At 55.2% G+C, this 27,988-nt stretch overlaps 5 protein-coding genes across 6 annotated transcripts; 1 reads left to right on the forward strand and 4 right to left on the reverse strand.

The window, feature by feature from the left end:
* The first annotated feature begins 9 nt into the window (after window positions 1–9).
* On the forward strand, window positions 10–6,483 carry CAOG_06724 (hypothetical protein). Its single transcript, XM_004344295.2, has 11 exons — window positions 10–47; window positions 691–2,719; window positions 2,876–3,052; window positions 3,195–3,270; window positions 3,380–3,478; window positions 3,591–3,852; window positions 3,938–4,044; window positions 4,157–4,437; window positions 4,548–4,634; window positions 4,720–4,778; window positions 4,877–6,483. The coding sequence occupies exons 2-11, from the start codon at window positions 770–772 to the stop codon at window positions 6,402–6,404; spliced, it is 4,626 nt and encodes a 1,541-aa protein (XP_004344345.1). The 5' UTR covers window positions 10–47; window positions 691–769; the 3' UTR covers window positions 6,405–6,483.
* Window positions 6,484–6,587: 104 nt separating this feature from the next.
* On the reverse strand, window positions 6,588–7,948 carry CAOG_06725 (hypothetical protein). Its single transcript, XM_004344296.2, has 2 exons — window positions 7,812–7,948; window positions 6,588–7,314 (listed from the first exon to the last, which is right to left on the reverse strand). The coding sequence occupies exons 1-2, from the start codon at window positions 7,887–7,889 to the stop codon at window positions 6,682–6,684; spliced, it is 711 nt and encodes a 236-aa protein (XP_004344346.2). The 5' UTR covers window positions 7,890–7,948; the 3' UTR covers window positions 6,588–6,681.
* Window positions 7,949–8,055: 107 nt separating this feature from the next.
* Window positions 8,056–10,879, reverse strand: CAOG_06726. 2 transcript variants are annotated; one of them, XM_011272374.1, is made up of 2 exons: window positions 10,847–10,879; window positions 8,056–10,022 (listed from the first exon to the last, which is right to left on the reverse strand). In XM_011272374.1, the coding sequence occupies exon 2, from the start codon at window positions 9,858–9,860 to the stop codon at window positions 8,202–8,204; it is 1,659 nt and encodes a 552-aa protein (XP_011270676.1). In that variant the 5' UTR covers window positions 9,861–10,022; window positions 10,847–10,879; the 3' UTR covers window positions 8,056–8,201. The 2 variants fall into 2 exon arrangements, with proteins under 2 accessions (XP_011270676.1, XP_004344347.1); XM_004344297.2 differs by lacking the exon at window positions 10,847–10,879 and adding an exon at window positions 10,481–10,525.
* A 686-nt stretch (window positions 10,880–11,565) lies between these two features.
* CAOG_06727 (hypothetical protein) lies at window positions 11,566–16,104 on the reverse strand (the record flags this gene model as incomplete). Its single annotated transcript, XM_004344298.2, has 6 exons — window positions 11,566–13,217; window positions 13,299–14,145; window positions 14,237–14,486; window positions 14,594–14,680; window positions 14,748–15,488; window positions 15,584–16,104. 6 exons carry the CDS (start codon window positions 16,102–16,104, stop codon window positions 11,566–11,568), a joined length of 4,098 nt encoding a protein of 1,365 aa, XP_004344348.2.
* A 1,535-nt stretch (window positions 16,105–17,639) lies between these two features.
* CAOG_06728 (acetyl-CoA carboxylase) lies at window positions 17,640–27,988 on the reverse strand (the record flags this gene model as incomplete). Its single annotated transcript, XM_004344299.2, has 8 exons — window positions 17,640–22,473; window positions 22,623–23,013; window positions 23,133–23,754; window positions 23,937–25,635; window positions 25,815–26,365; window positions 26,499–26,725; window positions 26,864–27,427; window positions 27,586–27,988. 8 exons carry the CDS (start codon window positions 27,986–27,988, stop codon window positions 17,640–17,642), a joined length of 9,291 nt encoding a protein of 3,096 aa, XP_004344349.2.

Raw genomic sequence — 27,988 nt, forward strand, 5'->3', positions numbered from 1 at the left:
TTCATTCTTCATTCTTCCATCTTTCCTTCCTTCACTTTAATTTTTTTGTATGTCACTTGAAATTCTCACCTCCGCTCAGCAAAGGCGGGCTTGCTCCCCATACGAGACTTTGACATGTCCTTTTTGTTCTCTCTCTCCCGTCCCCTTCTTTCCTCGCTCTTCTCTCACTCTCTCTCTCTCTCTCTCTCTCAACAAAATCCCCTTCCCCCTTTCCCCTTCCCCTCTTCATGTTGCTGCAGCGACGGCAACTCAGCCACTCCTTGCAAAACCGAGCGGTTCGCTGCGAATTTATTATCATTTTTATTTTATTATTTTTTATTTTATTTTTCGATGGACGAACTCTCGTCTCGTCTCGTTTCGTCTCGTTTGTTGGAACTTTTGTTCTCTGTTTTCTCATCGCAGTTCTATTTTTTCACTCGTTTCGTTCGTTGTTCGCGTCTCAGCTTCAAAATCGTAGGACGATCAAACAAAAAAAAAAAAAAAAAAAAAAGAAAAAAAAAAGAGGAAAAATTTGAATTTGCATTTTGGATTCAACTGTTAAAAAAAAAAAATCAAAAAAAAAAAAAAAAAACAACCAATACGTTTTTCAATGGAAGACCTTTTTTTTTTTTTTTTTTTTTTTTTTTTCCTGTTGACTTTTTGTATTGAGTTTTTAACGTTTTTCCCCCTCCTTTTTGTTTTCTTTGACAGACAAACAACCGAACAAACAACCCAAAACAAGAAGTCAGTTTTATCATCATCATCATCTCCATTTTGTTCTCTGTGGCGAATGAACCCGCGACACAGCCGGAGCAGCGGCGAAATTGATCTCGTTGGAGCAGCCGCGCCGAGGTCCTCCTCACCGAGCACCAGCACCAGCGGCACCAACCCACTCGCCCTCGCTGCGTCTGCTGGTAGTACTGCTGGTAGTGCTGGTAGTACTGCTGGTAGTACTGCTGGTAGTGCGCGTGGGACGGCGAGCGCAGGGACACCGACCCAGGCAACGAGCTCCTCGTCCTCTAGCAACGGCTCAACCACTACCACTGCCACTCCGACTCCGACGCACCCCGGACGCGTCTCGTCGCCAGCCGTGCTCCTGACGTCCGCTTTGCCATCCGCCATCGGAGGCGGGGCTGCTGCAGCGTCGGTGACGACGGCCGCTGCGCTCGACCACGCTCAAAACCACCAGAATGACTCAGCCGCAACCACAGACATGGCTGCTGCTGGTGGCTCTGCTGCTGCTGCTGCTGGGACTGCTGCTGGCGGAGGGTTTGTACGCACGTCGGGCATCACGGGACCGCGGCGAAACAGCAACAACCGGTCCTCACTGCGCGTCCACTCGCAGCTCTATGAGAAGGACCCGCTCGCCGCACTGCAGCAGCAGCAGCAGAGCAGCATGCGCAGCTCACACTCGTCGTCAAGCGTCAATGTTCGGGAAAAGAGCGAGCGGCGCATCTCCATGATGGACACGGTCTCAATCATCAACGATGGCGGCAACAGCAGCAGCCAGAGCAAAGACTCCTCCTCGTCGGGCCTGTCCTCACCCGTGTCGCGGTCGCGAACCAGCAGCACCTCGTCGTCCAACCCGGCGCTCAACCGCTCGGGATCGGCGAACAACGTGGCGCAGCAGCAGCTGCGGTCGTCAGGCAACTCCAGCCAGCGCAATTCCATGCTCTTCTCGTCCGAAGACGAACTCGACGGTTCGAAATCAGCCAGCGCAGCGGGACAGTTCTTTTTGATGCGAACACACTCGTCTCAAGGCCTGATCACACCGGGTGATCCGTCATCCAGTCGCTCTGGTGGTGGTGGTGGTGGCGCACCTGCCAGCGGAGCCCCTCCACCGAGCCGGTTGTTGAACCGGTTCTTGTCCCAGAACAACCTCGCAGCGCGGCACTTACCTGGCGACGACGAGCTCAACACCACCATGTCGGACGATACAACTGATTATTCCGACGACGACGACGACGACGACGACGACGATGACGACGACGACAATGAGGACGACGACGACGACGACGACGATGAAGAGGACGACGACGATGACGACGACGACGATGACGACGACGACGACGAGCGCACCAGTGATTCCGCTGGCTCAGACTACGAGGGTGAGCAAGCCACTCCGTCCAGTGCCAAGTTTTTCTACTTTGACACTGAGATTAACGACACGGAAGAGTCGCTCACCGACCCTGTCGACGTGCCAGTCACGAGCAACGAGCCAAACCGATTGGCTGTCGAGTCGCCCGAAAGCAGTCTCAAGAACAAGCCTCGGAATCGCAGCTTTGGCGAAACAACCTCGGTCGCAGATGCAATCAAACGCATGTCCGGCACGGAAGACAGCCACTCGGATGGCGGCTACGGTAGCGACACCTCGCTCAGCTCGCTGCCAGCCACACTGGTGACCAACTGCGCCAATTTTGTCAACGAAGTCGCGCCAGGCAAGCCTCGGTCTCTTTCCTCTAGCGGCTCAACAAAGAGCATGCGCCGCGCGCTCTCATTGAAGGTGGGCAGCGCTTCCTCCCTGAGCTCTACGCCGTCATTCTCAGAAGCCACCTTGTTGTCATTCGAGTTGGCCGATCCCACTGGCAATTACTTCCGCAAGCACTTTTATGGCAAAGAGCATGAGACGTACGCCGGCACCGATCCCACCCTCGGCCCTGTCGTCCTGTCTGTACTTCAAGAGTCGGTCGACAAGGTTGCCGCCAAGCAGAATTTCCGCATCGTTGTTCGTAGTGCAGAGGTAAATCGAAAAACAAAATTGGTGCAAAAGGCTCTTAGCTCTGAACATCCCAACCTCCAATTATTGTTGTCTTTGTTTTGCTCATTTGTCTGGTTGTTTTTGTTTCTTCCCCCTTCCATTTCTTCCGTCCACTCTCACCTTGCTCGTTTTTTCCAGCAACCCGACATCCGAACAACTTGTGCGGTTCCTCTTTCATCAGCAACAAGCCTAACACGCAAGGCTGTGTCCAAGTATGTGATTTCAACAATGGCGCCCTCAATCGACTTTTCCAAACTGCGGGCCATTTCTGGGGCCAAATTGCACGATCGGCTGCTTCAATTAGACGAGCAATTGGTAAGTCCAATTCGCCTCTCCCCCTTTGTGTTTTCTTTTCGTCGCTTTCACACCTTTTGGCTGGCTGGTCCGGTCTGGCGGTTGTGGCTCAACCCTTTTTTTTTTGTTGCTGACTCATCCTTGCCCAACCCTTCTTCTTCAGTTTGTGCGGCAGTACAAGTTTGGCATTTTGTATTGCAAGGCGGGCCAGAGCACCGAGGATGAGATGTACAATAACGGTATGGTTTTTTTCACATGTCATTTTTTTTCTTTCCCCTTGCTTTCGGTTTTGGCCTGCGTTTGATGCTTACTGTGTGTTCCAATTCCCCTTTTGACCGCGTTTCTCAGAAACCGCCGGTCCGGCTTTCACTGAATTCCTTGATACAATCGGCACCACTGTTCCACTCCTCAACCACGCCAAGTTCCGTGGCGGTTTGGATGTGAAATGTATGTTTGTTCCTTGCTCGTGGGTTGCTGTTCTCGTTGGTGTCCACGCACTTGTGTCCTGTTTCGCGGCTTGCTCACACACGTGTCTAATGCACCACCACTCTCGCTGCAGCGTCCACAACTGGCGATACTTCGGTCTTTGCCGAGTTTGAGGATTGTGAAATCATGTTTCATGTTTCCACAATGCTGCCATTCACACCCAAGGACACGCAGCAGCTTCAACGCAAGCGACACATCGGCAATGACATTGTCACAATCATCTTCCTCGAGCCCGGTGCCAAGCCGTTTAGCCCGAAGGTTATTCGATCCCATTTCCAGCACGTCTTTATCGTCGTTCAGCCAATCAACCCGAACTCTGCCACAACAGAATACACGTATGTCGCAATTTCGAAGGAGACGGTGTTTCTCCCCCCCCCACCACCTTGTCGGCTGCACTCACACAAAAATGCTTGCTTGCAGAGTTGCAACGGTGCGATTCGAGGACGTGCCCAAGTTTGGGCCTCCTCCGCCTTCGTCTGGCACCTTCCCGAAAGGCCTGCGGTTCCGCGAGTTCCTTTTGACAAAGCGTGAGTTGAACTTTACAGACTGGTTTGGTCATTTTTCGGGGGTGCTCGTCGTGCTCGTCGTGCTCACATTTTGCTCCTCCTTGTCCCATCTCTTTGTGTCTCCTCTTCACAGTTATCAATGCCGAAAACGCAGCCTATCGATCATCCAAGTTCTCGGCCATGAACAAGCGAACCAAAGTCTCGCTGCTCACCGACATTGTCAAGACGTACACCTTGGACGCCGGCGCGCCAGTGTCGCCCACAGTCCCTGGCAAGGACGACGGCCAACTCTTCCGCAGCAAGTCTGCTCGGTTTGCACGGTCTGTGTTGCGCATCGCCAAGAGCGGGCCGGCCGAGCCTGGCGTTCCACCTCCCACTCCTGGCGTGCGCCAACGCACTGACTGGCTGGTCAAGGTATGTGGTTTTCGAGTTGATGTTTTGGGCCATTTTGGTTCAAGTGATTAACTGGACTGGTTGGTTCCCTTTGTGTGTCTGTGTTTTTGTTTTCCTGGTTGCTTTTGTAGGTCAAGGATCCGAAGAATGAGGCCAGCCTGAGTGCCACCTTCACCATCACGCCAGAGACCATGACCTTGCGGCACGCTGTGTCTAATGTACGTTCGACAACCGCGAGCGATTCTTGTATGGATTTGCGAGCTAACCTGTTGTTTTGCTGCTCCTTTCTCCCGCCACGAACAGGATATTCTGGTGGCCTGGCCAACGGCTTCGACTTCAGGCTGGGTTCTTATTCCTCTTGGGTGAGTTTTGTTCATTCAGTCGGATTTTTTTGGTCCCTCATTCCCTCCCAAACAAAAAAATTACTCATCAAATTCTCAACCGATGCTTTGCTTTACAGCATCAAAGTGTCGTATGGCAAAGGAGCAACGCAGATTCTGCAAACCACCGATGCAGCCTCCATCCAAAACCAGCTCGAGCAATGCCTGGGCAAAGCCATGGCCGCCGCCAAAGACAATCCCGACAGCATCCTCACTGCGTGGTACTCGAAAAAGAAGAAGGGAGACAAGAAAAAGGACCGCGCAAGCAAGTCCGACAAGGAGAAAAAGCCCAAGAAGGCCAAGGGCGAAGGCGACAAGAAATCCAAGGAAGAAAAAGCGGCTGCCAAGGCGCTCAAGAAGCAGCAAAAGCTCGAGCTCAAGGAGCGCCAAGCCCAAGAAAAGTTTGAAAAGGAAGTGTCCAAGCGTATGCTCAAGGGCATGTCTGGCACACCACTCGGCAAGAGCAAGCAGTACGGCTCCGAGCCCGCCCTTGATGACGGACCGTTGTCGCCTTCAGCGCTGCTCCAAGACGAGCCGTTGACCCCGTCTGGCCAGTCCACCTTTTCTTTCGCCCGTCCGTTGTCTCGAGAGTACACGAGCAAGTCGCTCAAGTCGCTTCTCAAGGTCGGGCGACCAGACAAGGAGCTGGACGCTCCCAATAGTCCATCCAGCTCGCTGTCGGCCAATAGCTCGGGCTCCAGCCCTGGCGTTGCTGCAACTTCTCCTTCCAACCCGTTTGCCAAAATGGGGTCCCGCATTGCGGCTCGTCGCTCATCGCGCCCAACCTCAAGCGGATCCATGTCATCGTCGGGCGTGACTGGCAGCTTGGACGACCTGTCGTCCTTGTCACCGGCGCATGTTGCCGCGACCGTCAACCGCAACCAGTCCTTCCTGACCGCCACGACCCACCAGGCCCACACCCTGTCGCTTCCTCCCGTTACTTCCTCCGCCTCGAGCAGCCAGCGCAGCTCGTTTGTCAGCCCGCCCAGCCCGAAGAGCACGGATTCTCCTTCGCGCACGCCGGTCGGCTCCACTGGCGGTGCCGAGGAAGTCGTCGCCCTACGTGTCAAAACGACGTGGCTCAACGAACGCCTCGAGAAGGCCACCGTCGAGAATGCATGGCTGGTGGCCGAGAAGGAGTTTCTTCAGCAAACCATCAAGCAACACGAGGAGGCGCGCAGCGAGCTCGAGCGCCAGCTCGACTTGGCCAAGCGTCTGCTTGCATCCTATGGCGTGACCCTTCCAGCAAGCGCTGCAGGAAGCACGGCCACACCAACCGTGCACCCGTCCATCTCGGTCTCAAGCGGTTCGCTCAACAGCAGCGGCAGCGCTTCCACTGGCCCAGGCCTCGACAGCGGTCTTGGCTCGAGCTCGTTTGGCAGCACGTCCAGCATTCCTGCGTCGTTCGCTCCTGGCTCCAGTGCCAGTGCCAGTGCCAGTGCCAGTGCCAGTGCCAGTGGTGTCACCACCGCTGCTTCCCTGATTGCGCGCACTGCCGCGTCGAACGGCGGGTCTGGACCCAACAGCGCGCGGCCCGAGTATGACACAGTTCAGGCCAAGTTTGATGCCATGTACGACGAGTTCAAAAAGATTCACACGCGCAAGTGAGCAAATTGGCCGCAAGTTGTCGATGCTGCCATCAATTCTCTTCCTTATTTTAAACCCCTACCCTGTCTAGTTTGTGCCGTAACCTTATCTCTTTTGTCTGTTTGGCTTGTTTGTTTGCTGCTTTCTGTTGTCTGGAAATTACACAACACCAACAAAAACAAACAAACATCAAACAACTGAAAACAGCTTCCTAACTTTTTGCATTTTTATCTTGACATTGAACCACTGCAAGCCAAGAACCATTTCATGCTGGTCATTCATGCTGGTCACAAAATGTTCACAACCGGAGCATCAGCGCCAGTGGCAACACGAGAGAGAGCAACGTGGCCTGCAGACCAGACGCAGAGTTTGTGTTTTTGTCTTGGTTGTAATCGTTGTTGGAGCCATCGCCGTTGTATCCGGGATTGGGATAGTACGTCGGATACACAATAGTCGTCGGTCCAGGGCCAATCGGACCCGGAGGTTTGAAGGACGGGTAGAGATTCACCGACGACTTGGAGCTGGTTGCAGGCGCAGAGGACGACTGAGCGGCCGAGGATGACGAAGACGACGACGACGACGACGACGACGACGACGGTGCAGAGGATTGGGCAGGAATAGGAGTACTCGAAGAGACAGGCGCAGGAATGGGGGTGTTTGAAGAGACAGGCGCAGGAATGGGAGTGTTTGAAGAGACAGGCACAGGTGTGTGGGACGAAGCGGGCTGCGGGGGCGGTGCAGCTGTCGTGGGAGCAGGCTGTGCCGCCGAAGAAGGTCGTGCTGGAGGTGTCGAGACGGGCTCAGGAGCCTCCTCACCATCTTCTGGCGAGTTTGGCGTGGTCGAACTTTGTGCTGGGGGCTGTGGCGCGGGGGTGGTTTGGGCGGGCGGCGCAGGTGTATTTGCTTGGTCGTCATTGTTCGAGGAACGCGTCTATACGTATGTGCAACGAACGCAAATGAGACCAAATGTGCGTTTGCGGTGCGTGTGCGGCTTTTTCTATAACAATATTGTTTGGGTTGGCGGTTTTTTCTTTCTCTCTTTTTTTTTTTTTTTGTAATCTGAGCCAGTTTCCTTCCGCTTCCTCCTTCGCGTACAACGACTCAACCCACCCGTTTCCTCAAAGGTCTGGGCACTGGGCACACTAAAGTACCCCCGAGGCGTCATCCCTGGGTTGTTATTCTGGACATTCTTGCACGTCGTGTGGAGGCAAGTGTTGGGAGGAAACAGACCGCCGTGGACGCGGCTTAAATTTCCGGATTTGGGTTGCCAAGCTGCTCGACGATCGAGGTTTCGGAAGCCGCTTATCGCAACGCACGATGCATCTTCAATCGACAATGCATGACTCATGGTTGATTCGACAACGAGGGGCACTGCAGTCTTTAATGGGGAAATGAGGGGGGAGGGGAAAAGTGGGCCGCTTTTCTTACGCTTTGTCCCAGAGCTGGAGCGCCAAGCAATGCAATGAGCAGTAAAATGAACGCGATTCGACACGGTGATTTGCGCATTTTTTTCTTTGGTTTTTTTTTTTGAGGAAAGCTGCCAGAGCACCACAAAGAAAGAAGACTGAGGAAAAGCCCGATTCAAAGTTGGCCGGCCTTGGTGTGCGTTCGAGTGTTTTCCAAATGTTTTTTTCAAATGTCATTAGATCTAGTTAGTTTTTCCGATTAAGGATTTTGCACCAAATTCAAATTCATTATTAAGGTAAAGAATACATGACAGGGGCGGCGAGTGCTGGAGGTAGAAGAAGGCACGAGGCCAAAACAAGCCAACAAAAAAACCAACAACAGCAACAACACCAACAGAAACAAAAAAGGCGCCTACTGCGGGGCCCCGTCAAACTCGACATTTGTATAATATACACCAGCAGTTGGTGGCGATGTGCCGTAATCGTACGCCTGCTCTCCAGGTCTGCTGTACACTGGTTCTGGCGGATTGCTGCTGGCTTTGCCCTTCGGGGTCGGATCGCTGTAGATTGGCTCTTGAGCAGCGGACGGATCTATCCGCCGCATGTCGGCGTACTCTGTGTGCCCTTCTCGAGCAGGGTTTGGAAGCACGAGATCCGAGTACAGGTCGTCCGGGTCCTGAAGCTCCCGATGGCCCGTTGGAGGCGTGGCCGGAAGACTCGCCGGCTTGGTGATTGAAGGAAGATTGGCAGGAATGCGTGTCGCACGCTGGGCGTAGATGGGCGGTTTGGTATCGTACGACGCAGGGCTGGCTTCAGTTGTAGCCAAGGCCAACGGGTTGCCGAGCATGGCCATTTCAGACGCTTCCCCCATATCTGCCGAGGGCGTGTACGGCGGGGGCTTTTGCAGCAGGTGACGCTGACGGCGGCGACGCCACAACATCACGCCGACCAACACAGCCAGACCCACGCCAGCAACAGCAACAACTGCTGCGACGATCGCAGTCGTGCTTCCCGAGCCTCCGGACGATTGCGTAGAGCACGTGCTTGACGCACCAGATGTGCAAGCAACGTCAGAGTACGCGCATCCTGCCACGGGCCGGCATGGCAGGCACCGGTCAGCAGTCGTGTAAGTGTGGTTGGCATACGTGGTGGCCATGCAGACACCACACCGTGAGTTATCGGCCGCAGTGCACGTCAACCCAGAGGTGCAGTTGACCACCGGCGTGCAAGCCGGGCAGACAGTGTTTGCCGTGCTCGAGCATCCGGTGGTGTTAAAGGAGCCGGGAGTGCAAACCGAACACGGGATTGCAGCGGTCGAAGAGTTGCTGTCGTGGTCGTACATTTTGCCTGCTGGCACGGCATACTGGCTGCAGGGACCGGCCAATCCGAACGAGGAAGTGTCGGTTCCAGCGCCACAAGCAACGCACGCTGTGGCAGGAATCGAATCGTGGTCTGTCGTGCCAGGCAAGCACCGGCGTTCCTCGCAGGTGCCCACTGCGTTGCTTGATGGAACATAGGTGCCGGCTGCACACGAAACGCAGGCGGATTCAAAGAGGAGAGTTGCTCGAGTGGTGTCAGCGGGGCAGGTGAAGGTCACGCTCATAGAGGAGGTGCCAAGGGCCACCGTTGAAGAATAGGCTCCCAGAGAAATGTAGTACACGACTCCTTCATTCACGCTGAGGGTGATTTGAGACTGCCTGGAACCGCTGTAATCGTCGCTGTACGCCAAGCAGTTTCCAGGCAAATGGGTCGAGTTGGAACAACTCGTTCCAATTTGAAGAATTGTGTCGGCCGAGGTGAGGTCCATGGTGCTTACAACCAATTGACCAGCCGAGGGAGCAATGAACTTCCACTGAAGAATGAAATTTAAATCAAAGCTCCCGCCGCTGCAACGAGTCAGAGTTCTTGATCCAACGCTTCCAACATACGAGACCTGCCCGGACGGGCCGGCCAAAAGAGGGGCCGTGTCGCAATCGGACGACTGAGCGACCGTCGACGAAACTGTCGCGAGCAGACAGAGGCACAGGAAGAGCAGCGACATGCCCGCGGCCGACTTGAGTAAAGTGCGCATCGCTGAAACCCTGCGATTCTTTGACGCAATCCGCAGAATTGGCAGCCTCAGCAGGAACAACAAGCAAAAAAAACCAACAAAGAACAAAGCACAATTTCCAGCTTTGTTGTTGCTTTGCTGAGAATCGGGGTCTTGTGTTGTTGTTGTTGTTGTTGTTGTTGTCTGTGCAAAGAGACCATCCAAAAGTCAGCCACCGAAAACTTGACAACAACTCAAAAACACTGGAGTAGCACAAAGTACAATGCTCGACTGCTGAGTCAGAAGTGCTTTGCTCAGGTGTCGCAGGCTGCAAGTTCGGGGAAAACCTGCTCTTTTTTTTGTTTTCGCGGTTTTGCTGGCTTTTTTATTATTTTATTTTATGAGAAGATTTTTTTTTTTTTTTTTTTTTTTTTTTTTTTTTTTTTTTAGGAGATCGAGAGAGCGAGGGAGGGGTTTTGCTGGGGTTGTGATTGGTTTGGTCATCTCTCTTCTAGCGAGTGTCCTTGACTTTGTCGTGCATTAGACCATCCGTGTTTATGGCTGGTCCTCGTCAGCCCTGCGCCCCTGTCGCCGTCGCTGATCGCAAAGTCGAAAAAAATAAAAGAGCCAGTGAATCATTTGGCTGCGCCCCGACGGACTACCTGTGCTGAGCGACTGCTGCCCCCCAAAGAGCCGCCTGCCCCACGCGCCATCGCCACCTGCTGGATGGCCGACGCCTGCCCTGACCATCCTGCGTCGCGCAAACACCAAGCAACCCCCTCCACCTCCCAAAGCGAATCGAGTGAAGGACAGACCGCAAACGCGAGCATGACATTGTGAACCCTAAATTTGTCGCGCTTGTTCTAAAATCTTGCACTCGCCTCTCCTCGAAGCTCAAACAAGCAGCATCATGGTGCAAGCAGCAAGTGGAGTGAGAGGGGGAGGTTGGAGTGAGGCGCAGACAGAAGAGCGAGAGAGAGAACGAGAATAAAACCAAAAAGAAGCCAAAAGTCATGCAAAAAACTCACAAGTAAATTTTTTAAAAAAAAAAAAAAAAAAAAAAAGAAAAAAAAAAGAAAAAAAAAAGAAAAAAAAAAAAAGAAAAAAAAGGGGGAGTGACAAAATGTAAAGGGAGAAAAAAAAGCATGCGTTGTCCAGAAAAGGCAAACGGGAGGATAATGATGCACTTGAAAACGATGGAAAGGAGGGAAAAAAAAGGAAATAAGCGAGTAATTGAAAGAAGAAGAAGAAAACACGTTGAACGAAAAAAAGCGAAAACAGAAAAATGAAGTCACGCCAAATGAGAAGTTCGCTTCAAAGAAAAAACAAAAAAGAAGATCAAGCGAATGAAAGTCGGATTGCTCGCTTGGTGTGGCTGCAATAAGTGAGTAATTGAAAGGAGAAGAAGCAACATTGAACGGAAAAAAGCGAAACAGAAAATGAAGCTTGCTTGAAAAAAAAAAAAAAAAAAAAAAAAAAGATCAAACGAATGAAAGTCGGATTGCTCGCTTGGTGTGGCTGGCAAAGTGGCTGGCGTTGTATTTCTCATCGTAAGAAAGCGCGACAGCAACTGACAACAAAACGAGCCATCGGAAACAAGCAACACGAATTCAAACAACAAAAGGGACGTAGATGGAGAAGGCGGGGGGGGGGGAGATCAGCAACTGTCACGATTTTGCACTGCAAACCATGCCCCAAAAACTGCCCCCAAAACTGCCCCAAAACAACCAACACAATTAGGAGCAAATTACGAGCTTGGGTCGATCGTCGCATAGGTCTGCTGCGAGCTCTCGTTGCTCTCGTTGCTCTCGGACACGACTTGAGCGTAATCGGTCGAGGTCACGGCTTCCGCTTGGCCTCGGAGGATGCCGCTGGCCGAAGCTGCAACGGCGACTTCCGCATACGCCGACACACCGGGAGTTGCAATTTCCACGTACTTGGGACCTTGGGCAGGAGGGACTTGACCAACCGGATCAGGATCAGGATGCACGACGACAGCGATGGCGGCGTAAGTCGCGGCCGGGATCTGGGGACGGGTTGTGTTGAAGCTTTCCGCGCTTGATGTTTCGATGTAGGTCACATCGGAACTTTCCTTGTTGCGCAAGGATGCGCTCGTCAGGTTGGTCGATTCGTAAACGGACTCGTTTCCGACGGCAGTTGCAGTCGTCGAGCCAACGGCTTCGTACAGGTCGGCACTGGTGGCAAGCGCGTCCAAGCGCTCATAGTGTGCTTCAACGGATTCATAGTGAGCTTCCGACTGGCGGATGTTGGCACCATCCATGGAAGCGTCAGAGCCGCGGCCACTCTTGAGCAAGACGAGGGCGGCTGCCGTTGCAACCTGTCGTCCTTGGCGCCGACGATGCAGCACGATTGTCAAGACAAGCACAACCAACACGACAACACCAGCCAGGATTCCAATGATGATCGGAAGCCAGGACGAGTCGCCATCCTGCTGGGACAAGGATGTCAAGAGTCTCGTCGTTGACGTGACGGACGCAGCAGACATTGAAGGAAGAACAGCCGCATGGGAGACTGATGCATCAAACGCAACAGACGCAACCGAGACGGAGGACGCAGGAGCAGCCGAAGCAGCAGACATTGCAGAAAACACAGACGCTGCAGAAACGGCAGAGTTTGCCGCCTCGACAGATGCCACAGAGGCTGCTGATGCCGCAGCATCGACCAAAACGCTCGACGCGCTCATGGCAGCAGCGTCTGACGCAGCTGACGCCACTGACGCGATAGCAGCCACCGACGCCTCCAAGGATGCCACCGAGGCAGCAGATGCCATGGACGCGGCAACCGTCGACGCACCAGAAGCGCCAGAAGCGACGGAGGCGGCAACCTCAGCCGCAGCAGAGGCAGCAGAAGCGGCGACAGTCGATGCACCTGAAGCCGCAGAAGCGATAGAGGCGGCAGAAGCGACAACAGTCGATGCACCTGAAGCAGCGGATGCAAGAGAAGCGGCAACGGTCGATGCTCCAGAAGCGCCAGAAGCGACAGAGGCGGCAGCTTCAGCCACAACAGAGGCAACAGAGGCATCAAAAGCAAAGGAGGCATCAGAAGCCGCAGAAGCCGCAGCAGCAGCAGAGACTAGTGATGCAACAGTTGCCGCGGAAGCTGCAGATGCAACAGACGCAGCACCCGTCGATGCACCTGAAGCTGCAGAAGCGATTGAGGCGGCGACCTCAGCGGCAGCAGTGGCAGCAGATGCAACAGAAGCGGCGACAGTCGATGCTCCTGAAGCAGCAGATGCAAACTCGGCAGAAATCGTGGAAGCAACGAAAGCTGCAGATGCAACAGACGCGGCAACCGTCGATGCGCCGGAAGCTGCAGACGCAACAGAAGCGGCAACCTCAGCGGCAGCAGAAGCAGCAGAGGCATCAGAAGCAGCAGAGGCTAGTGATGCATCAGTTGCGACGGAAGCTGCAGAAGCGATAGAGGCGGCAACCTCAGCGGCAGCAGAGGCAGCAGAGGCACCAGAGGCAGCAGAAGCAGCAACAGTCGATGCACCGGAAGCAGCAGATGCAAACTCGGCAGAAATCGTGGAAGCAGCGGAAGCAGCGGAAGCGACAGACGCGACAGTGGCGGCAGACGCAGCGGCAATCGAGGCAGCCGACGCAACAGCGGCATCACTAGCGGCACTCGCGGCACTCGCTAGACTTGCCGCACTCGCAAGGCTGGCAGCACTCGCAAAGCTTGCAGCGCTTGCAACACTAGCAACGGAAGCAGCGGCGGTTGAACCAGCAGACGCACTGGATGCCACAGTTGCCGCGATAGCGGATGCGGCTGAAGCGGCAGAAGCAGCAATTCGACTCGCTGCACTCGCAACACTCGCTGCGCTTGCAGCACTGGCAAGACTTGTTGAAACTGCACTCAGGTGCGATGCAGTCGACGCAGTTGCCAGAATCGCGTACGATGCACTCACCGTACTAGCGGCACTCGCCACGCTTGCCAAGCTTGTCGAAACGACGGACAAGTAGGATGCAGTCGAGGCAGAGGCAATGGATGCCGCTGTAACCATCGATGCTCGAGACGAAGGAAAGCCAGGACCACACTCAGGCATAGCCCTGCACAAGAATGTGTTCCAGCCCGGTGCATTGCAAGTCTCGCAAAATTCGGTGACGGTAAAGGCCAGAACGAACGTTGGGGTGCCTTGTCTCCGGTCATTGAGTCTCGGGTCCGGGTACTGCAGCACCTTGGTCTGGCTTCCCGCGTAGTACAGGTCGTACTGGTTTTGTCCTGCCGGGGTGCTGATCACAGTTCGAGCAATCGCAAAGATGGCGTTGTTCGAAACACGAACTACACCACCAACGGCCGAGGACGCCTGTTGATGTCACAGATGCACTCAGTACCAAGACGCAGCGACTTTTCGTGCAACACCAAGTTTCGATCAACTCGACGTGTCTGTGACGTACCATAGAATGCGTGAGTGAGGAGTTGACCATGTAGCCGATGATTCGCGCCAAGTACAGCGCTTGACCCGTGGCACTGCCTGAAGTTTGATCGTGGTTGTTGATCATTGTGCTGTTGACAATTGACAGTTTGGCTTGATTCGCGTCCATGACAAGAACCGAACCATCTGTTGCCATGTTGCGCTCAAAGACACAAGCCACAAAGTCCAGGTCCAGCCTTGAAGCAAGTGCAACAGCGCCACCCATTGCGGTCCTAGATCCACCAATCAAGCACAACACCATCAAAAGAGTAAGGTTGATGTGGGAGGGTCGGGGGGGGGCGGGGCGCTGATTTTGAAAACACAGATGGCAAGTTCTTACCTGGCCACATTGTCTGCAAACAAGCACTTGTCGAAGCTGACCAGCGAGTTCTGCCCTTCCAGGTAAACCGCCCCGCCTTGATCGATGCTGCGGATAAAAACCAAGTCAGCAACTGACCTCATCAACACTCGGACACGAGGACGACACTACTTACAGCGCAGTGTTGCGGAGGAAGTTCACAGCGGAGAAGACTGGAGCCAAGCCATAGTCGACAACGTGATCGATTTCCAGGTGAAGAGCTCCGCTCTTGCTGGCCTGACAAGCCTCGAAAGTGGAGTTGCGAATGGACAACCCATACGCAGGACCATTTGCGAGATAGGGAGCCCCCACTACGAGCTGGAGTGCGCCTCCTTGGCCGTTCACAGCCGAGCATTCGGAGAAAACACTTGTGGAAATGCTCACAAGTGCTGCTACATCAATCGCCAACGCACCTCCATCGCCGTTCGATGTGTTGCAGCTCAAAAAGTTGCTTCCGGAAATGTCCACGACTCCCACGTCCGAAATCGCCAGTGCGCCGCCGTTGCCGTCCGACGTGCCGCAGTGCGAAAAGTTGCTTCCGGAAATGGTAATGTTCTTGCTGGTCAACTCCAAATCGATTGCCCCGCCTTCATGCAAAGCAAAGCAAGACACGAAGCGAGTCTCACGAATGTCCACCCAAGATGCTGCTGAAGCGCCAATAGCGCCTCCGCTCGCTTTGGGAGCCGTGCAATTGTTGAACACTGTGCTCGACACGTTGAGGGTGCTCGCATGATGGAGATTGAAAAGAGACCTCACATACAATGCTCCGCCGTTGGAATTGTGTGAGATGCAATGGGAGAAGTTGCTGTTCCACACGGTCACCAGAAGCGGCGTGCCGACCGCTCCTTCAGCAAGAAATCCGCCTCCAGCTAGGCGTCTGTCAATATGATGTGCAACGTAACTCACAGTCAGGTGCAATGTTGTTTCGAATCAAAGCCTTTTTCTTTGCAAAACAAACAGATGGATGCTTACGAGCTGCAAGAGGTAAAGTCGGAGTTGGCAACCTGCACAGATCGGGTTCCTAAAAGCGTGTCAACCCAAAAACCTCCGCCATTGCTCGCTGTGGAGCAGCCCTCGAAACGAACAGAGTCAACCAGAACCGAGCCTGTTGGAGTGTTGTACTTGTAAGCGATCGCCACACAGCCTCCGTTGCCTTCCGTTGCTCCGTTGCGAAAGGTCAAGTGCCGAAGGACAACATTATTGGAAGTGATGTTCACAATGCGAGAGAGACCAGCACCATCGAGCACAGTGTCGCTGCTAGTAAGCCCAGTCCCGCGCAGTTCAATTGGTTCGGCAAGCCGGTTAATTTCAAGTTCCGTGCCGCTCAAGGTGATGGTCCCGGCAGCGATACAGACGACAGTGTTTGCTACGTTGTCGAGCGCAGAGCGAAGATCTTCCGAAGTTGAGACAGTCACAGAGCAGGGGCTTTGCGCGGCGACTTGGACGACGAACAGCACAAGCAGGAGCGCAGCTCCCAAATTCATGAAACGCATTGGGAGAGGCGGGAGGGAAAGAGGCGTTGTTTTTGCCTACAGCGCAAGCAATCACAGCAATACAGCAACATTAGAATGATAGTGCAATCAGGGGGGCAGTTTCGCATCCATCCATCGTCATCATGGTGATTGGGTGGGAAGTTGAGATTTTGTAATTTTTGTTTAGGATCGATGGACAACCCCCCCCCCCGTGTTTACGCCTCGATTCGCGGGTCCCCCTTTGTTTTAAAAAAAACCACTTGACGCTCTTTGGTCGGAATTCTCGTGATTTCTCATGATGTGTTGTGGCTTGGTGGAAGTGGCGCTCAATCGCTGACCAGAAGTGGATGATTTCGGCGATTTTTGAATTCGTTTTGTATTTGTTTGTTTTGTATATTTTTGGGTTTCCGATCTTTTGTTTGAGTCGTTTTAATGGTTGCGTTCGCCTCCGCTGTTGCTCTCCCAGCGGTCCCTCCGCGCCTGTCGCTTTGATCAACCTCATAAAATGCGTCCTTCTTTTGTTTTTTTTTTCTTGTTCTGTGAGCAGCGTGGGGGAGGGGCGGGGCTCTCGGAAAGCACGGCTTCTTTGGGTCGGGTGCGAGTGGCTGTCTTCCAAACCCCAAAACGCGCTCAAACTTGACGTCGGCGCACGCGTTTCTCCCCGCCCTCTGCGGATGATTGCGTGTATGTGGGAGCAGCCTTGTTTTTCCAGAGGATTCTGGCATCTGCTTGTCCTCGAATGAAACGCCTCTGTCGACTTTACGGGGGTGCGGACGGGGGGGGGAAGAAGGTGTGCGCCAGTGTCACCCGAATGACCATCGAACTCTTCGCAGCGGCAACCCCACAACCACGCACCTTCCCCCGAGACCGACGGGCATGAAGTGGGTTTGAGAGAGTGATGATCGCCCGTGCATCACAAGCATGCTTACAATGGAAAGCGAATGGCAGCGAGAGTGCGACGCAACGAAAACGAAAACAACCGACAAAACAAAAAGAAGAGTAAATCCGTTTTAATTGGGTTTGGCGAAAAAAGAAGTCAGCTTGGTTTTGCGACGACCCGAGCAGCCGCTGCATTTTCGCAATGCAGTTAAACACGATGAAAATAATTGTTGCGATTTATGGCTCTCGTGCGCGGCGAGAGAGGGACGCTGACTCTGAGCGCATGCAGTTGACGAAACGCGACATACAAGCTCTCCCCCAACAAAAAACAAAACAAACAAAACGCCAAAACAAAGAGGAACCCGTCGGAAGCGGCAGATCTGGAACAGGCACGCCCTACATGCTGCACAAAAGCGCAGGCTCTACGAAGTACAAGGCGGACCACGCACAGTCCTCCCACCAGCATTTAAAAGAAGGGGTGGGGCGGGGGTGGGAAAGGAGACCTCGGCTTGTCGGACAACGAAACGCCGCAAACGAGAACAATTTACTTGAGGTGTGTTTACTGATGGAACAACACAACTGAAAATCGCGCCACGCCCCCCCTCCTCAATTGCGCCACCACCAACAACAATCAAAAACGAATCAAATCAAGCGTGCGTGTCACGCACCAATCACGTTCAGTAGGTGCGTCGCGCAAGAGAATCGTGAGCAAGCTGGTTTAGAAGCAGCTCGCGTTGATCGTCGCCGAGACGATGGACAAGGCCAAGAATGGCCTGCAGCGTCACTGACTCGCTGGGCTCATCGGAAGAACCAAGCGATGATGCATCGGCCACGGCTGCAGCGTTGAGTGCCGACATGGCAATTTGGCTCGGAGTGGCTGCGACTCCGTCGCCTGCCGCCGCGTAGCCAGCACCGCCGCTAGCGAGGCTCGAGACTTTGCGCATCAAGCTGCTGTGAGAGGGCTGCCGTGTGAGGGCGCTACTCGTGGGAACGGGACTGACGTGCCCAGTCGCAGCAATCCGCTCGCTGCTCCCGCTCAAATGGTGGCTCAGCGGCGTGGACGTGGGCGAATGCGAAGCTGAAGACTGCAAGTACGCCACAGATGCATGGGTAAATCCTGTAGGGATGGAGCCCGTTGAAGTGGAGGCGTGCAAATGTGGGGCAGGCGGGGACGTTGCAAGAAGATGGATGGACGCACGACGACTGCTTGTATGGCTGCTTGAGAGCGCGCTCGCTCCTTCGGTAGACGGTGTTCCTGCTAAAGAAAGCAAACTAGCTCCTACAGCGGCCGAGCCAGCCGCAGCCGCCGCCGCCGCCGCAGCAGCAGCAGCAGCAGCAGCAGCTGAAGATCCAGCGACAGCAGTATTGGACCCTCCAGCACCACCGCCGCCAGGCAGCTCGCCGCGGAGCAACCGTGCAGCAGCATTAATCACCGCGGCAACAGGCCCTTCAGACACAGGATGTGCAATGTTCGCATGCGACAGTGCACTGAAGGATGACGAGGGTGACAAGACCGACGCTGGGGTGTCGTCGTCTCCGCTTCCGTCCACGTCACCACCGCCGGTCAGGACGAGGGCGTTGCTGGACGAATTCATGCTTCTCAGGACGCCATCCGACGAGACCATTGCGCGAACGCTCTGGTCGACGTATGCCTCGCGCAGGTGAGTGACGTTCTGATCGAGCTGCGTCCGTCGACGGTCAAACCACTCTGACAGCAACTTGTCCTGTTTCCAGTTGCACACGCTGCCTTCGAATTCAAGGAACCACCGCCCGAGCACAGCTGTTGCACCAGACGGGGTCAGAGACGGATTTGCCTTGAGAATATCTGCAAGAACGCGGGTCTCGCTCAGTCGGCGGCGCAACCGCCAGTACAAGAAGCGACGAGCGGACTTCCATTGGATCACATCAGTCACCATTGCCTTCTCCTGCAGACGGTACGGCGTGTCGTGCAAGTCCGTAAAGGCCGAGGCCAGCGCCAAAAACGCTGGAGAAATCTCATCTTCTCGTTGTCGCAAACGCGTGAGCAGCGTCTGGACTTCGGCGTCTTGGTCGCTTGTGGGCGGCATGGCAGAGAGACTGGTGTTGCTGTGAGCCAACTGGTGCAGGCGGAGCAGTTGCTGCGGTCCTTGGCTGGGTGACGAGGCGACTGGTCCCGAGGTAGCCGCGGCTGCTGCGGCCTTCGTCTCGGCCGTCAGCTCGTGCAATTGCGCGACAAGCTCTTGGTAGACGGGATCGAGTCGCTGCATCGCATTCAGCAGGTCGCGACGTCGGAAGCACATCTCAGCGGTGACATCGGAGGTGTTGACGCCCGCGCGGGAACGCTCGTCCGCAAACAGCTGCAAGAGGTTGGGATTGACGTTGCAGTCAAACAACGACCAAGTGGTGCCGCGCAGTTCGCCATACGGAGGAATGTAGACAAAGATGGGCTGGTGGTACTGTCGGAGCTCGTCCACGATCGCCGACGAAAACCGCAGCACTTCTTCGTGAATGTCGTGCAACGAGCCGGCAAGGCCCTTCCAATTGGCCAAGATGAACAGGGGCAGTCGCTCACGGTCAAAGTCGCGGATGCTGTCAACCAGCTTGCGAGAGCCCGCGCTATCGAGAACATGGCCATGGCGGATGCGCATCTGCATTTCACTGGCGGGGTTGAGCGGGTCGGCAGGCACGTGGACCTCAACAGAGCGCGGGTCGACCGCCACCACACCAGCAGCAATCCCTCCAAGTCGAGCTCGACCCACGACCACGCCGCTGACCCACGACGCCAACGTCTCAACAAACGAATCGCGATCAAAGAGACCGCTTTCCCACCGCCCAGCACCAGTACCTGCAGCAGCCGGGTTGGATGCGTCGTCTGCGGCGGCTGATGGTTTGGAAGTCGCACCAAGCCCCATCATTCCGCCCGGCCCACTCACCGGCGGGGCAAACGGAGACGACCCGACCGCGGGCGAGCCCAGCACATTGTTGTTGCCCGGAGAGTTCACGCTCGAGCCGAATACGTGGGGTGATGCAAAGGATGGGAAGTTTGGCGAGCTCGTAAGCGACGAGAATGCGGAGGGGGTGGACGCCGCCAGACCGTTGTTGCGAGGGTAAGGGAGCTCAAAACTGCCGCCCGCCGCAGCCGACGACGCAAAGGCGCCAGATTCGCTTCCACCGGACTGAGTTCCAGCAAGACCTGCGTTTGCTACAGCGGAGGCGGATACGGTGGAGGAGGAGCGAAGAACGCGGCCGCGAATGAGGTGTCGCGGATCGTATTGTCCGTGTGCAGGCGGCATGAACTCGACATCGCGCTCGATCGTGTCATGATGGCACGGAGCAATCATTGGCTCGCGCGCCGCTGTAATCACTGGCGGTACAAAGCTGAGCCATTTGAGCAGCGCCACGATGCCCGAAAAGTCGTCTTCCACAACGACGTGGGCAATGCCAGCCATTGACAAGACATCACTGCCACCCAGCTGCATGTCGGCATTGTAGACGCCACGACCAAAGAGCGTGTTTAGGGCACTGGCTGTGGCGACGAGAATCTCTCCAGACCCCTCGGTAGCCGGCTTCAGCGACGTGTCGTGGATGGTTCCGCGCGCGCCTGGCTCGGCTTCGGCAGCACTGGCGTCTCCAGCGCGGGCCTGCGTGTTTTGCACCGAGGATGAGTTGACGGGCTGCACGAATGCACCGTGGGTGCCAGGATGCCGCGAGCGCGGATCCACCTGGACAACACGGCGGCCCATGCGAGCCAGCTGCGCGCCCAACCCGACGGCCTTGCAGGTGACCATGGTGATGGTAAAGACGTCGTCGTAGGCTCGCGCAATCGAGGCGAGTTGCGAGGCGCTCAATGACTCGACGCCCAGGCCGTCTGCCAAGCCCACAATGTCGGTGAGCTTGTAGCGGAACTCGCCGCCTTCCTCGAGCAGAACGGCACGCATGGTTGTTCCGGCAGCAGAGAGCCGCTTGTAATCGGCGGGAGTCAAGTAAATGTATCGGAAGCCACGCTGGGGTTGCCCGTCCTTCACCCATGCAACGCGGAAGCAGTCCTTCACTTCTTGAGCAACACCGACGCGTGCTCCGGACGTCGCAGCAAGATACAGGAACGGCAAGCCATGTTCGCGCGCGTAATCGACAGCCTGCTGGTAAAAGTGGACCTCGCGCGGACCAAACGAGCCGTTCAAGAGCGTCACGTCGTTGGCCACAACGACCAGCTCACGCCCGCGTGCCATGCATTCTGGCGTGCGAACAAACATGCGCCACGCCACAAGCGTGGTGGTATTTGCACCTGGTTCGCGATGGACCAGTTCGAGCCCGTTCCCCTGGGCGTTGAGCACCAATTCGGACACTTGGAAGAGCTCCGAGGAGGGCTCCGCCTCGCGAGCGGCCTGGGTCGCGGATGCAGTGGCAGAGTGTGCGAGTGCCGTTGCAAGCAGCGACTGCGCATGGGACGGCGCAGCTTGGGTCATGAGGTAGGAAGACGAACCCAGGCCTGGCGAGGCGCTGTAGACGGACGGGTCCGACATGGCAAAGCTGCCGCCGTTGCTGTTGTCACCGGATGAGCCACCAGAGCTGGCGATGTTGCCGTGGCCGGAACCCAATGCATCCCCGTACCGGCTCGACTGCGACGACAATGGCAAGTGGCCAGAAAAGCTGCCAGACAATGGGCGCGAGGTCAACGAGAAGGCGCTGCTGCCAAACGACGAAGCCGATCGCGGAGTTCCCACCGAGCTGGTCACACTCAGCCCGTCCAAGTTGACGCTGTGCCTGGGAGTCGTCGAGAGGGAGGCCGGTCCCGAAGACGCAAAACCACTGCCTTCGTAAGGGGAGGAGAAATCAGGCACGGATCCCGCGGCTGTCTCGGCCCGCTTATTCACGGCCTTGGTCAAACTCGCGTTCAAATCTCGGACGACGTGATGGAAAATGTCTGGAAAATCGTAGACATAGGTCGTTCCCAGAGATTGGGCAAGGTAGCGCTTGGTTTGGAGGTGATCCTTCGTCACGTAGCGCGTCATGATGTCGTGGCCGTGCAGCGGGCCCTTTTCGTGGCCAACCGACTCGTACACGTTCTTGTCCGAGCCGGGCACGGAGCGTTCGCGGTACATGTGGATGGACAGCATGTATCCTGACGTGTTGGACATGAAGACGCGAATCGGCATGGCAGCGTCGCCGCGGCCAGTGCTCACGTTCAAGCGCATCTCCGCTTCAAGGATGCGCAACTTCCACAGTCGCCGCCCGTGGCGGGAGATCAGCAGCCGCAGTCGCGGAAGCAGCTTGATCGGATCAAGAACAACAACGGGCTGGAACGAGAAGAAGATGTGGTTGCGGTCCGTGTTCGCGTACAGCGGATTGACAAAGGCAATCTCCAGCTCGTTCAGAACCTCGTTGATTTGTCGCTCGCCTTCCAAAAAGAAAAAGTCAATGGGCGTCTGTACCGAGATGACGTCTGGCGAGCGGATGATGGAGCGCAAGAAGAATCGGCGGTCGTTGGGTTCGTTTTTGGCCACACCAAAGTAGAGGTGCTGACCGAGGTTTCTAGAGTAAGATTTTGAGGGGAAGGCGGGGAGGAGAAGGCGGGGGGGGGGTGCAATCACGACGAGTCGAGTGAGTTGCTACAAACAAACAAAACCAACAAAAAAAAAAGCACGAGAGAAGCAAAACCAGGTTGAATCTAGTTCGCTCACCCGGTGGGAATCACGTTGATGTGATAGTTTGACAGACGGAAGAGCTCCAGTTGGAATGCAAGACCGGGCTCCACGTGGCGGTACAAGATATCCTCCGCATAATCGAGGCGCTCGCGGAAGGAAAAGTACCGAGTGTGTTCGGTCGAGGTGGGACCTAGCTTGAGAATAAACGTAATTCGCCGAATATCATGCGCCACCAGAAGGATTTTGAGGCTTTGAACAGTCGAGGCAAACATGGCCGACAGCTGCTGATCCAGAGCGGCACTCTGCTCAGTCAGCTCTTCATCGGAAATCCAGTGAGTGGCCGTGGCGTCGAGCCGCTTGGCCCCCTCTGGTCCAAGGTCCACCGACCGCAAAGCAATGTTGATCACATTCAGGGGTTCGTTGTTTTCTGTCAACGAGACCAGAACATCGAAATCAGCACCATAAGCGGCTTGAAGCCAAGTTGCTTCCAACAAAAATCATCTCTGCAAGCAACATCCATCGTGAAAAAGCGCCGAGCCACCCTACCAATATCACGCGGCGCATCAAATCCTGGCGGACGATGCGGGAACTGCTCGAGTAGCGCGCCAAACCGCGCGAACGCAACCATGACGCCAGTGCGGAGGTAGGATTGCTGCAGCTTGTCGTCCACATGCAGAGAAACGGCATCGGATGCGATCGTTCGCTTCAAACCCAGGACAGAGTACATTAAAGCATGCGGATGATTGGACGGCAGCAAAAAGCTCCATTTGACGACGGGACGGTTGTCAAGGTACTCGCTCCAGACGCGCTTCAATCGGAACGCAGTGTACGAGCGGCGGACATAGACTTCCAGAGCGGCGGCCTGAATGGACGGCTTGGTGTGGAAAAAGAAGGCAAACAGGACGTCATAGCACGAGGTTGACTGAACTACGAGCGCCTGCAGCTTGCGCGCGCAGTCCTCTGCATGCATACTGTCCACAGCATCTTCGAGATAGAGCTCCATGTCAAGTCGACGCCGTTCAAAGGAAGGCAGATGGGTGAGCACCAGAATTCGGCGAGCACGGACGGCGACACGCGAGTTGGCCACATCCACAAGATCAGCAAGCTGAGACAGGATTGCCTTGTCCTCAGGCGTGATGGAAGTCGAGTCTTTGAGGTGCAATTGATCCTGAAGCAGGGACGAGAGGCAGCCCGAGATACACGCACACACACACACACACACACAAAAAAAAAAAAAAAAAAAAAAAAGAAAGAAAGAAAAGGAGTTGAGTTTCCCAAAAAACCATTCGCACAAAACACTGACATGACGCTTCCTTCCTCTTCAAAGAAAAAAAACAAAAAACCACTCACCATGAGAGCCAATGCGAGTTGGTACTTGGTCTTGCTTTGACGCGAAAATGCCATGTCCATCGCATGCGCAATGCCAGTCGTCTCCTTGATCTTGTAGATGCACTCGTTGTCACTGCGGCCATAGTTGGCAAAGATGCTTTCGACATCGAGATAGGCGCGCAGCAGAGAATGAATGGTGGCTTTTGTGTGGCCTCGAGAGCCTGTTCGGTAGCGCTGAATAATCTGGATGATGGGCTCGACAAGCATGTAAAAATGATCGCGTTCAGTCTTGTTTCGAATGTGCGCTGCGTGGCTGTCGACAACGAGTGCAATTTGTTGAACGGGGAACATGGAAAACATGGACGTGTAGCCGGCAGAGTACGAGGCGACAGTGCGTCCGATCGCACTTTCCACTTCGGGAGGGATGCGTCCTTCGAGCGACGACAGGACATCGTTCAGCTCGAGCAACGGGAGTTGCGGGTTTGCCAGACTGGACATCATGCGCTGCACGTGTCGATCAATGTACGAGCGGGCAAACGGCTCAGGAATGTCGTAGCCGAGCATAATGTTGGACAACGAGCGCAGTGCAGCGCGGAAGCTCTGGTGCACCTTGCCTCCGTGGACGGCTCGCAGGTCGTTGTGCGCAAAGCAACCCGTGAACGGCGTGATTACGGCATTGTTGGCAATGCCGGTCTCGTCCAAGCCGCTGTTTTGCGGTTGTTGGGGCTGCGAGCCTACCAGCGTGGTTCCGCCGGTATTGGAGGAGGATGAATTGGATGCCGAGTGAGCGGCCGCATCGTCCCCAATCGCAAACATGGAGGACTTGTTGCCTCCCTCACTTTCGACAGAAATACCTCCCTGGCTGTCGACGGACAGATTGGGCAAATCGATTGCCCCTGCTGCTGGAGATGGAGAGGCTGCAATCGAGGTGCCGGAGGACTGGAGCGGCGAGATGGACGCGGCGTTCCATGCGCTCAGCATGGCAGACGAAGCAGAGGCCGAAACCGTGTTGGACGACATGAGGGCGGACAAGTCCATGCCTTTGGGTACAAAGAAGGAGCAGCTGCGACCATCGACCGTAATCCGGCAGCCGTTGGCCTCCTCTTTGAGTAAGGTGACGTGGCTATTGCCATTGTAGATGACGAGACGTGTGCCGTCGGGCAGGGTGTGCATGACAACCTCCACCCACTCGCCGTTCATGACCACAAAGTAAGAGTCGGATCCGGTTTGCGTCACAGTCAGCGCGAAAGATTGGTGACAGGGAGCAGCGGCACTACTTCCATTCAGACTTGCATCCAGGGAAGGTGCAGCGAGACCGTCGCCAGAGATGCCAGAGATTCCAGAGATTCCAGAGATTGGAGTGGATGGAGTGGTAACGCCAGCAGCGGGAACAAAGACGCCTTCTTCGCCGACCAGCTCGATAGAGACCGAGTTGCGCAGATATTCCTTGTTGAGCATCTGCCCGCGCTTCATGGCTCGAAGGTACAAGTCGCGCATTTCGCTCATGGCGCTCTCCGCGAGCTGCAGGCCGGCACAAAGCACAGCCAGCAGCGTGTCCGGCCGGTCTGCCGTGAATCGCTCGGCCATGACAGAATCAAGCCAAGTAACATCAACGTCGTTGTCGCGAAAGTTGGGTGACTCGAGCAGCTTGACCAGATTCTCGACGACAGAGGAAAATGTCCCACGCACAGACGCCTCTTTCAGAGCGACCACAAGGTGTCTACAAAAAAAAAAAAAAAAAAAAGAAGAGATCATTGAATGAGTGTGAGAGAGGGAAATCAACGCGAAAAACCAAGAACAAATCGGAGCGAGATGAGAGCGGGGACATGAATCATCGCTCCTCTCCTGAAAAACACTTGGAAAAGACAAACAAACTTGCAAGAAACCATCTACACCTACCTGCGTGCTTGCTCGCGAGTGTCGCCCCAGGCAAAAACTTGGGCAAACGGCGCACTGGAGGTTTCGCGCCCAACGGAGGCCACGTTTGACTCGTGAGCGAGCGCGCTCGAAAAATAACCCCAAACATGCGCAGAGCGGAAGCTGAGATCGTGAGCAGTGGTGGGGCTGTCGTTACGGCTGCTTTCTTGGAGGATGCGGGCCGAAATCACGTGGCCGTACGGCAACGGGTTGGGAATGATGGTTTTTGGCTTGCCTCCCTGTGCCGTGATGGCAGCCATGGCAGCGCTGGCAGCCTTTTCGCGCTCGCGGCGATCGAAAACAACGGTGCTCGAGCCATGAGGCGCCTCGCCATACAAGACCCGGATTTCCGGGATGCGGTGCAGCGGAATGCCCATGGCGATTTGAAGCTGGGCGGCAGGAAGATTGGTGCGCGAGATGATTTCGGCGAGCGGATGTTCCACGGGCAGATGCGGTTGGATTTCATAAAAGAAGAACTGTTTGGTTTGCGGGTTGTAGAGGAACTCGACTGTGACTGCGCTGGTGCATCCAACCTGGCAGAAAAAAACAAAACAAAACAAAAAAAAAGATTCAAAGTTGCAAGCAGTCAGTGAGTGATCAAATGCGAAAAAGAAAGACTCGGCGGGATTTCTTGTGCATCGCCAGCTAGAAACAGCACTTTCATACCAAACGCAACAAGCGAACGGCAGCACGCTCCATGTCCGTGAAAATCTCGGGCGGGACAATCGATGCAGGCGCTTCCTCGATCAACTTGCGGTTGCGGAGCTGAATGGACGAATCGCACCCAAAAATGGACACAATTTGGCCGTAAACATCGGCCAACAGCAGAATCTGGACGTTGCGAGCCTTCTTGGCCACCTGCATGATGCAAATAGCGCTTCCGGGCACATCGCCTAACGACAAGAAGGGAAAAAAAAGGTGCAGGTTGGAACTTTCATCTCCACCGAATCAACATCCAAACCCCCACACCCCTCCCCGTTGGAAGCAACAACACAGCACAGAAAGGAATCAAATCAACTCGGGTTGCCAACCTTGCACTTGACGGAAAGCAGGGCCAAACTCTTCAGCATTTTCAACCCGACGGACACCTTGACCATTCGTGCCCTCGGCTGCGCGAATCATGACAGGAAACCCGACACGCTTCGCTACGTACAGGCCTTGGTCAACGCTGTTGACAGTGCCCCGAGAATACACCTCGTCCGGGACGGCAATCAACACGCGCTGCTGTTGCGGCTGAGCGGCGATTTGCGGGAGCTGCACACGCAACGACGAGCCGCCCCATGGCAGCGTCGGAATGCCTGCAGACTGTGCCACAATAGTGGCTGTGATTTTGTCGCCAAGAGAGCGCATGGCGTGGGCTGGGGGACCGATGAAGATGGTGCGCGAGCGACCCAGTGCTTCTGGGAGGCGGGGGTTGTCTGCAGCGTGGTCCCAGCCAGCCCAGACGGCGTCATTTCCCGTACGCTCGGCAATGTCAACAATCAAATCCACATTGGCGTAGTTGTTGTTGGGTGCTCCGCCGGAAACCGGGACGTACTGATCCGCCATCTTGATGTACTCTGCGTTCGCCTTGATGTCCTCTGGGGTTGCGAGCACTGTGAAATGAATTGCATGCTGTCCCACGGACGGCACATGCACATGACAAACATACCAACATACAAAAACACCCCACAAACGATCGAGCGGTTGGTAAAATTTTCAGACGGATTGATTTGGTTGAGTTGTTTGAGGTGAGTTGAGTGAGTGACAAAACTTGCCTCGTTGCCGCCGAACGCATCGTATGCAAACTGGCGAACGGAGCGAATGAACTTGACTGCAGCAATCCCATTGTTGGCAATCAGAATGCGCGTCAGAGCACGCTGACCACCGCGGTGACGAACGAGCTCAGCCGGCGTCGCAAACGCAGACACCGCGGTAGCAGCAGCAGCAGCATTGGCAGCAGCATTGGTAGCGGATGATGACGACTTGCTGGACTGCGTGGCCGGGGTGGTTGTGGTTGTGGTAGTGGTAGTGGTAGTGGTGCTTGTTGAGCCAGCTTGCGTTTGCGAGGTGGAGCTCGCTGCTCCAGCTCCAGCTCCAGCTCCAGTTCCAGCAGATGCGGATGCGCGGGAGGACGGCGCTGCGTCGTCAGAGCTGGTTGGAGTGACTCCTGGCAT

This window comes from Capsaspora owczarzaki, assembly GCF_000151315.2.
Source record: "Capsaspora owczarzaki ATCC 30864 unplaced genomic scaffold supercont2.12, whole genome shotgun sequence".
NCBI lineage: Eukaryota > Filasterea > Ministeriida > Capsasporidae > Capsaspora > Capsaspora owczarzaki.